Consider the following 11,230-nt stretch of genomic DNA (forward strand, 5'->3'; position numbering starts at 1 on the left):
GAAATAAAACAAAAATTAAAAGTAACAAATATGTTTATCTCTTGCCTTTGAAGTTGAAAATGTTTATTTGATTAAAACAATTTTGTTTCTTAGTTCTATACACACACTCAAATTTACATGTTAATCGGTTGGATGATGTGCCTGTAATGTTTAATTATTCTATAGTTTATTTAACAAGCATGAAGTGATGGTCAAAATCGGATTGCTTCTAAAGGTTAATGTTGCAGTTCAGTTACGTATAAATCCTTGATTGTGTGACACATTTTTTTAATTTATTATAAAATTTCTTATTATTTTCTAGGTAGCGCTATTAATTTCCACGTTGGTTATATTGACTTCGAGAAACATCAACTTGATTAAGCATGTAACGTATTTTAGACATATGTTTTGACTTCAGTGAAATTTATTGTAAAAAATTATACTTCGATTTTTTTAATAATACTAATTTATTATAAAATCGTCTTTTAATATAGGTCAAAAGTAACTTTCAAGATAACTTTGACGTCGGATCCGAAGCTTCCTTACAAGGTGTAAGTTGAATTAGGTTCATATGATAAAATAAAAATAAAAACCTGACTACTGTTTATGTATTACTATTACTAATAAAGTAATAATGCAGTACTATTAATATTACTGTAATACTGTTATCCTGGTACCAAGGAATCCCCAATTAAGATAGTTAAGTTAAAAAAGATAGTAAAGTAGAGAATGTCACTTGATGCTATTACTGTTAGTATTAATACATTCCCAGATTGCCCGTGAAGAAGAAAGGTACACCTTTCGAAAGCACTCAGGTTATGGGGTTTTTATTCATTTCTATCAAGACTTCTTGAACTTGCGCGTTTTTCTAACATCATGAACGAGTATTACTAATACTATGCATTGTTTCATTGGTTAGGTACCTTTGCTGTTTGCAATATTTTTTCGCATGTGACCCCAGAATATCTTTTGATGTTTGGCTAGTTTAGGAGAATAAGATTAGTTCTAAATCCATATACTAAATTAACAATACATATAATTTTTATATAAAAAGATCATAAAAAAAAATAGAAATAATAAAATTAACATTATGGAAAACATAAACACTAGTGGTTTGTTTCATTGCAATATCAGTATCATAGATTTAATGATCCTTAACCTATTAACTGCTGCAGGAGCAGCTCAGTTGCCATTTTCTGACTCACAGATAAAACTGAGTTGCCATCAATCACAATAAAACAGTAATTATCATCATTTGCATGGAGTTATAGTTATATATGTGCAACTGACGGATATTTCCGTCATTCGCAGCTGAGCCATAGAACTTCAGTGACGGAAATATTCATCATCCGCAGTTAATGGTTAAAGAACTTGACATCTGTAAGTGCTAATCTGTGCATGGTCCACCCTGACAACATTATGTGACCAATGAAAGCTTATTAAACAGTTCCAACAATGTAACTGCTTGACTAAAATCTCAGGTAGTATAACAGATCAGATAGTGCATTAAATTTAAAACTAATGTTTATGAAGATAAAAAATAATTAAATAAAATCATACAGTGAGAAGCAAGAATATAAAGCAGTAGCATGAACACTAGTATAATATCTAATAATAGATTATGATCCCAAAAAATCAGTATGTATTACACCCACTTGTTGGGACAGTGAATACATCTGTATCTTTTTTTTCTAATTTATAACCTTAATGTTAGTATTAAGATATTACTTTTAAACAACTTCTTATAAGAGAAATTAGTAAGTTACATCAACTGATAAGAATAAAAAACAACTCATGTGCAAAAATCTTTGCACTAAAAGCCAGATTTTTCTGAGTATATGAAAAGTTTGAATATTTACTTTGCATTTTTATTGATTACACATCTATCAAAAAAGGTGGTTATACAGTAACATGGCACATTTTCTAACAAAGTGAAAGCTGGAACCTTTATAATATTGTTTGAAAAGCAGAATAAAAGATTACAGGTTACTTTAAGTTGTTTGTCAAGTTGTAATACAAAAAAATATGTCATGAATTTTTATTTTTTATTTGTACTCAGTACATGAAATTAAATAGTAATTCAAACTGAATAAGTTTAGAGTAAACAGATGTATAATGTGTTTTATTGTTGTAGAACAACAGCCAACACTTGGTGGTATTGTTTGCTATGTTTCTGTTGCTTTCAGCAACTTGATCCAAGCCCCTATAAGCAGCAAACATGTAAACAAAATTGTTATGAAACAGTTGCCTGTGTCTGGCTGTCATTTATCAGTTTTATAAATACGTATTTTTGTAAATTACATTATGTATATAAATACAGTACAGTGATGGTTCTTAAACATTTTAAATTATAAAATAGTTCATGAACTTATTTTCTTTGTTTTGTATTTCACTGACTATCTTTGTTAATTTTGGATTAATGAAAAAAAAAGGCAATTTTCTTTAAGTTTACTTAATTAGTGGTTTGTTTTTAAAACTGTTATTGTTTCATTATTTTGTTAATCTTAATAGATTGAAAATTATTCAGGCTTCATGGTTGGTAGCCTTGACAAGCTAAGTACTACTTTTTTTCCTTATGTAATATATTTCATTATTTTAAACAGTTCTTTAACAACCTTAATTTTCTGTACAAGTATATTTTTCATATGTATATGTGTGAACATTTCACTCCCTCCAGATTAAGTGTTCCTGAAAATACCCCATTTACAGCAGTATTAAAGTTTGCTGCAGAAGAGGTAAGTGATATTTTACCTTTGTTTTATTGAATGAAGTTTACGTAAATTCCACTTAGTTCAAAATATGCCTTAAACCCATGTTACAAATAAATTAATAAAATTTACAGCTCAGTTACTTATTCTAGTTCACACCATAACAGTTGTTGTTCATGAAATTAATTTTGTGAATAGTGCCTTGACCACTACTGTGTCTTTTGTATTCAAACCAGCCTGATGAGCTCTGATATTGGGTTAAAGCCTCATTGGCACTTTTTATTACAAATTTAGCATGGTTGACATACTCTTGCATGTTTTTGTTTGTTTTAAGTCATCAATTCTTAGAATTTCAATGTTATCACTAGCTATAAATGGCTTATACCCTTTGTCACTCTGTTGAGAATGCTTTTATGCTCCTTTTTTGGTCATGCTCAACAATATACCTCATCACTTAGCAACAAAAGTATCACCTGATTGTTCTTAGGCCAACTATGGTGTTTATGTTGAATGCTCAATATTCATGTTGATTTGTTAGAAAGGTTTGTTTTTTTATTCTTTATTTTTTTATAACTTTGGTGATGTAACAGCAAAATAGTTTAATTCAGTAAGTTTTATGACACTTGAGTTGTAGCCATGTAGTGTTTCAATTAGGCCTTATGATACATTTACATTGTCCTATTGCTTAAATTAGACTACAAATAGGCCTGCTATTACTAATGTTATAGTCAGTGTTTAAAAATGTTTATGTGGGAAATAAACTTTAATTAATAAATATTCATTTAGAATTTTAACATATGTATATATATATATTACCTACTTAGCCTTAAAAAATAAATGATTGTTACTACCAAATAGCTTATCCTTTGTACAGTCAAAAAAAAAAAATTGTGTCAGAATGTCCACACTGTTTTCTAATGCCTAATCTAGAATACAGTGAAAATTCTCAAGAGTGCTGTTTAAGTCTCTTTCAGAGTGCACACGTACTTTTGTACACAGTAACATTTCATTTTTCAGTATAGTTTTAATAAAACTGTGGTGATTAAAGAATTACTTCAAGACTGATGAAATAATTGAAGAGTATGTGCATTTTAGTTAAATTCTATAATTTTCGTTAATGATTCAGCAGTTGTTTCCTGTCATTTTTGATGGGCTTTTATACTAGTTAAAGTATAAAAATTTAAAATTAAATCAGATAGAAAATTATTTATAACATTACACTTCACTATTTATTTTCTTTCTACAAGTGATTTGCACCAGCTAGTAAATATTTCCCAAAGTAAGGAATTAATATAATTATGTTTTGAGTATGGAAGAATTAATCTGATTTATTTTAAAAAATCAAAATTGCATTGCGTTTCTTAAATAACTATAGTCTCTTCATATGAGAGATTTTCAGGTAAAACATATTAAAAGCAGTTATAACTTAACAAATCAATGTGTTAAAAGATTATAAGTAGATTAAACTAATTATTACATCATATACATATATTAGTGATAATAAGTTGTTTTTTTATAAAGAAAAGTGTTAGCTTCTTGAAAATGTTAACTTTTGTGTTTTTTTTGCCTGGATTTGCCAGTTCAAAGTACCTCCAGCTACAAGTGCTATTATTACAGATGATGGAATTGGGATTAATCCATCTCAAAGTGCAGGCAAGTATATTTTGACATTTATTTGTTACAAAAGATAGTGACTAGTATTTATTCAGATAATTGTACACACACTCATGTTAAGTTGAAAAATAAATTTCTATTGGTATATCATGAGAATATCACTTTGCAACACTACATTATCAAACATAAATTAGGGTTAGCATGAAGAAAGTTTCATCAGAACTCAGAATAAATTCACTTTTAAGTGGTTTTGGTTGTACTATCAGTTGATAATTTGGAACATCTTTCATATATTCTTCTCTACATAAATTTCCCAAACATTACGACTTGTGTTAATAATACAGACTTGTGAGCAGTCAGTTTTTTTTTTTTCCTGTATTTAGTAAGGTGATAGGAAAATAAAATGATGTAGTACAGGAGCAAGACAAACAATAATTTTTCAGATCTTAAGATTTGGAGATATTTATTAAAAAGCAGCAGGAAACTCTTAAAATTTTATATTAACTTAACTTTGATTAATTCTGAAATAATAATGTGTGCATTTAAACAAAATGTGGGTATTGATATGTATGATTCTAAGAGTAATAACCAAAAGGCACCTGGCTTTAGGGGAGAGAGAAGGTGCTTAAACTTATAAAAATTCTTGTAAAGTATAGAAAACACCTGATTGGTACATTGACGTTTATAATATTTTACTTTCCCTAAACAGTTATATAAAAAAAGGTTAGCTAGGAAAGCTAGTTACTTCACTATCTAAGGAGAAGCATTTGATTAGCAAGCAAAATGGTAAGTCATCATGTGGAGCAACATTTGATTTCCTTACCAATCTACTTTGCAACAGGATTATGGCTGATAGTCTCCATTCTCTTACTTCTATAGCTACCCCAATGCGTCAAGTCTTTATTTGATTTGTCTATTGCCATCTCTCAAACTGAATTCAATCCAATTTTTTTTTAAAGCAAAAAGGTTTAATTTTGCTTCTCATATTCCTTTTTATTTGTCCTGTGTTTTTATTTGAATTCACCAATTCATATTTTTCCTCCCATTGTTTGTTGCCACTTCCAAAAGTTAGTTCAATTCACTTTTTTTTTAATTCTCAGATTTGTATTTTTCTTCCCATATTCATGTTTGAATTTTTTTACATGTGCCAATATTTTTTTACCTGTTTTGTTTGATGTCGTTTCTTGAACTTTATTTATTTAGGTCTGTTCCATGGGTCTTGGGAAGCCCCGATGCTTTTGTTTCCCTATCTGTTGCCTCTGACTGGCTAAGAAATGTTTGGCCCCATACGTTATTGAATTTTGTTCATTTTTTTGGTAAAATATGTCCATTTTCTCCCAATTTTGGCACATGTTTTGACCATTTTGTTCTTTTTCAACATTATTTGGCAGAAATCCTTCACATATTGTTCATTCAGTAAGTGATAATTAGAAAAAAATATGATACTTTGTTATAGACCTTCAGGAAGCAGAATTATAAGACTTAAGGGCAAAAAAAAATTGGCCATAATTTTTTGAGTCAAATCTAAAAAATAATACCCAGGCACAACGCCCTCATAATCTCCTTAGTATACTTGCAAAGTTTGAGGTCTCTAGGTTCTTTCCTCTTGGAGCTATGGCAGTCACACACAGACAGGCTTTTATTATTACAGTTTGACACAGACCCCCATTTGGTATCAACAGTTTTGAACCAAGTAAAGCAGTATACTACATTAATGCTCCATTTTCCAGGTGTTTTCCTCACAACAAATGACTTTCCCAGACTACCTAACATTCTGCGGATGCTACTATTATAATTTCAGATTTAGGGATAGGGCGTTTTCCATTTATGTTTTTAAAAAATTGCAATTCAAGATATAAATGATATTACTATTTTTTCAGAAAATATATTAAAATACTGAAATTGTCAAACACCTAAATAACTGAACAAACATTTGACTATGTAAGTTTCAATGAAGTGAAAAAACTAAAACAGTACAGGTTCTGTAATATCATATTCAAAAATTTTTTAACGTAATTGACCTAACAACATATAGAAAATTTTGAGTGTACTTGATATGCATGCCTTCTTTGATATTTTAGAGATGCTTTAGAAAATAAAAGTCAAAGAATAATTGTTTATTTAGACTTGGTTGTGTCATGAAATATGTAAAGAAATTAAGATCACAGTGATATTTGTTAGTAGACTGGGAAGCTACTCATCATAAGTCATCAATAGAAATAAGCAGTAATTAAAAAAATATTAATACATTTGCCTTATCAACTGTTCAAAAGCCTTGTTTAAATGCAGTAATTTATTTATTGAAAAGTTTTAAGTGGTTATTACTTTTAAAGCTTGCATATTTTATTGCACACTGGTAAAGCAGATGTAAACACTTGTAAGAAAAAAATGGATTAAAAAAAATCAGGATTGTTATAGAATCATATAACATACTAGCTTGTATTACATTAATAACTTTTAAAAAAAAGTGCTTTTTATCTGCTTAAAATTGGTAATGCAGAAAATAAAAAACTGGCATTTTTAGTACAAGTCAATCAAAAATCATGTTTTTAATAAAGCATATTCAATGCTAATAGTAATTTTTCTGATACCAAATGATTTATCAATTATATGCATGTAATAGGCAAGTTTAAGGTAATATATGAAGGCTTTTGGTTCTTGTTGTGTTAGACATTGGGTAAAAAAAAAAATACCTTGTCATTTCTTCTTTGAATTCATATCAATATATTTTTTTACCTTGCATTGAAAAGATTTGTGTACAAAAATACCACACCACTATCATATGTATTTATTGCATTTTCTGTGTCGTTACTGTTCACTGAACTGAATTAACTTTAATATATATTACAGGAGACATCTTCCTCAAGCATGGTTCAGAGCTCCGTCTAATTCCTCGGGACAGGGTTGGAAGAATATGAAGAGTTTAATTACTTTAAATAAACATGATAAAACAAAACTGAAACCTGTACTGATATTTCTCAGTTGTTTTACACCACGTAAATACAGTCTTTGTATGTTTTGTTTGTAATATAATCATTTTTTAAAATTGTAGAAGTTTAAAATTAATCTTTGTTTTTATCATTTTAAAATTAATGATCCAAATTATTAGTGGTATTTTCACTAACAGTTAAGCTGTTAACTTTGTTATGAAAATTTTAACACTCCCTAAACGTATTTATTTATATGGATAACTTTTCTACAGAAATATAAGAGCTGGTTGTAAATTTTTTTCAGTTGAAGTGGTTACATTTTATATCCACAAAATAAAATGTTGTCTCAATATAATTATTTTCTCACTGCTATACATATCTGTATCTCAGACTGTGTTAGTTAAGAAGAGTTTAGAAAATGATATATAATCAATGGAGAGTTTTATATTTGCATAGTTACAATGTCATATTAAAAAAAAACTTGTTTTGTTTATTTCTCTTAAATGTAATGTGTTTTAGAATATACTGTCTAGAAGTTCCTGTTGGTGTGGAAGATTTTCCCTATAAGAACTATTTCCCTGACCATAGCAAGATACATTTATAGTATTAACTTTATTTTTTCAATTGCAATTAATCTGTTAAATTTTACAAGTCCTACTCAAAGATCATTATTTAAAATATTCATTTCCTGATATATATATATTTTAAATAGAGCTCTAAGAATTACATTATACAGTTCACTACATCTAATTAGGCTAATTAGATCTTCACAAGTATTACAATATAGGGACACCAAAATTAAAACAACTGGACAATATTGTACCAAACAAATTCCCAATTTATTTAAAGGACTAGGTTACAGAATGAAATTTGAATTCATAACAGTATATTACTTTATGAAATTCATCCATTTTTTAGTTTGACCATCACGGTGAATCAGTAACATGACTTACGTGTAAAGAGGGTGCTTGGATTTCATTGCCAAGAGGTTAGACTAATATTGTGATGGGAAAAGCATTTTATTGTTCCATTTGTGCTTCACAAAACTTCAACAAACTTGATAATAATATATGTAAAATATTTATGGAAGGAATAAAGTGAATTGGCTATTACTTTTTATACAATGTTAATTTTTCAGATTGAACACACACACCAGTTTGAAACCAAAGATAAGTTAATTCACATTTGTTTTAAACGGGATATTAACACGTGCATATAACATTTAACAATATATTCTCACAGAAATAGTCATTATGTGAATTGAAAATACACTATACAAAATTAATAATAATTAGAACTGGTAATAATAAGAGTTATGGCAAGATAAGTTTAGTTATAAAACAAATGTTAACTACCCATCTAGTTTATTGTTATGCAAATTAAGCATCTGATGATCAGCCATGTGATCTGAAGTTGAAATGAGTGCTTAAACTTGAAGAGTTTGTTTGTTTGTTTTTCGAATTTCGCGCAAAGCTACGCAAGGGCTATCTGCACTAGCGCCCCTCATTTAGCAGTGTAGGACTAGAGGGAAGGCAGCTAGTCATCACCACCCACTGCGAACTCTTGGGCTACTCTTTTACCAATGAATAGTGGGAGTGACCGTAACATTATAACACCCCCACGGCTGAAAGGTCAAGCATGTTTGGTATGATGGGGATTCGAACCCGCACATTGCGAGTCGAGCACCCTAACCATGTGGCCATGCCGGGCCAAAACTTTAAGAGAATCACACAAATTAAATGTGCTCCATATCTCAAAAGATGTTTCATGTTGAGAGCCAATGGATGATTGAAGTTCAGTCAATATTGTGAATTTAATAGAAGAGTTCTCAAAATTTCATTGAAAAATATAAAATAATACAGTTGTTTGGACACCAAACAAAATAGACAACTGTCAACATCACAAGCTGAGAACTGCTGTCATTTCTAAATGTCACATTTGTAGTGTACTTATTATCATATGTTCACAGCTGCAGCCAGACAAAAACTTCACAGAGTCAGCCTCTTTGCCGAATACCCAATGACACATGTACCATCCACAGTAAGACATAGAACTCACCTATAAGAATGCCAAGAATATGCCCATTAGCTAAAACTTTTTCAAGTGATTAAGGGTGCTGTGTGTATTTTTTTGCACAGCTTCAGGGTGATCAGCAGCACCCACCAAGTTAGTGCTCATGCTCTTGTCACAGATGACTTGTGCTTTATGTTGCAACCAGATAACAGGAGTATATATACATTTGTAGTCTGAAACTGGATCCAATTTATGTTGCAATCAGATAACAGGAGTATATTCATTTTTAGTTTGAAACTGGATCCAACCCCATTTTCATACAGGAACATGACATATGGTATGGTACTGGAAAAAAAATTGGCCCCACCCATTTGTGGCTCAGTGGTAAGTCTAAAGGCTTATAACACTAAAAACCAAGTTTCAACACCTGCTGTGGACACAGCACAGATAGCCCATTGTGTAGTTTCGTGTTTAATAAGCATTGAAAGATGTATTGACCTGCACACTCAGGGAAATTATACAGTTAGTGCTACACATCATGTAGACCACAATGTATGATCTTTTGTGCTAAACAGATAACATTAAAATGGCCAACACATTCCTTGTAAAAGAGGGGAGTGGCCATTGGGAGTATAGGGATGCTTTGGAAAGATGCATTATATCTTGTCAAATAACTAGACAGTACAGATGTCCTGGAAACAGCACTTTGAGAGAAGTGGTGACAGGCTGCCAAGACCACATCAAGTATCATCAGATGTCTGATTTGCATGAAAAGTATCAATTTCAAGGTGTTAAGAAAAAGAGATTCAACACTATGGATAGTGTGATATGCAAATTTGATAGCTGTTAACTTTTCATAATATAGAAAACAAAACATTTTTATTTCGGTAAATTTATAAATATTTAGTACAAAATGCACATGTTTAGCTAGACAGTCTCATGATCAGGGACAGTTCAGTTATATCTGCTTTTAGGTAAGTCTTTAATTACTTTACCATTGACCACAGAAATGGACATAAGTAGTGATAGCCCCAAAGAAAACTCTGTTTTCCCTCTCTGTGTTAAGAAGAAATTCTGGGAAGTCCTGACATAGTTGAAATTATTTTTGGTAACGTTAAATTAATATATTTTTAGATACCCTAAACTTGGGATAATTTATGTGTATATTATTAAAAACTCTGTTTTCCCTCTCTGTGTTAAGAAGAAATTCTGGGAAGTCCTGACATAGTTGAAATTATTTTTGATAACGTTAAATTAATATATATTTTAAATACCCTAAACTTGGGATAACTTATGTGTATATTATTAAAACTGCTATGATAGGAAACAATGTAACCATGGCCTGAATATTGGAAATTCTTCTTCTACAGAAAACCATCCCTCAGTCAGGCTATTAAACAATTTTAGATTGGTTTACACAATATAAATAACCTGATTCAACTGTTTTTCTTTGTTTCTTAAAGCATTATATAAACTGTTTTAATGATATCACTTTAAAAATCTCCCCAACTGAGCTGCATAAATACACCTTAAATGTAATTTTACAGACAAAAAAATCTCAACAAGCTATAACAATCTAATTAATTCTTCAATGTTGCAGTTTGTAGTTTCAAGTGTTAAGAGCCTTTAACAATATGAATGTAATAACCAATTTTCTTCAGTACATAACTTAAGAAAGCTATTAGTATAAAGACAAGAAATGTAATCGACACACTTATGTTTCCACCATGCAAAACAAACTGGAAAACATTGCAGAAGTTAATTTGACAAAATTAGGATGAAAGCAAAAAAAATTCCAGAAACCAACATTCTGCTCAAATAACTGAGAAAACATCCATATACCATCTTTACTTCTTGTCTTACATGACAGCCATTAATTGTCCAGACTAACTTTTGTTTAGTAGAATAAATCTTGAGACTAGCTTTATTACTCCATATGATAAGAATATATTCATATGACACAGGTTTAAATATGTGTGTGTATAT

The 11,230-nt window shown here is 30.0% G+C and overlaps 1 protein-coding gene across 1 annotated transcript; it reads left to right on the forward strand.

Annotated features, from left to right (window-relative positions):
* The first annotated feature begins 309 nt into the window (after positions 1 to 309).
* Positions 310 to 8,343, forward strand: LOC106462250 (ubiquitin-fold modifier 1). The gene is made up of 5 exons (XM_013922150.2): positions 310 to 364; positions 474 to 530; positions 2,657 to 2,714; positions 4,268 to 4,340; positions 7,152 to 8,343. Coding segments are annotated over exons 1-5 (258 nt in total). The 5' UTR covers positions 310 to 362; the 3' UTR covers positions 7,220 to 8,343.
* The last annotated feature ends 2,887 nt before the right edge of the window (positions 8,344 to 11,230 follow it).

The sequence above is a fragment of the Limulus polyphemus genome, unplaced genomic scaffold, assembly GCF_000517525.1.
Source record: "Limulus polyphemus unplaced genomic scaffold, Limulus_polyphemus-2.1.2 Scaffold1125, whole genome shotgun sequence".
Classification (NCBI taxonomy): domain Eukaryota; kingdom Metazoa; phylum Arthropoda; class Merostomata; order Xiphosura; family Limulidae; genus Limulus; species Limulus polyphemus.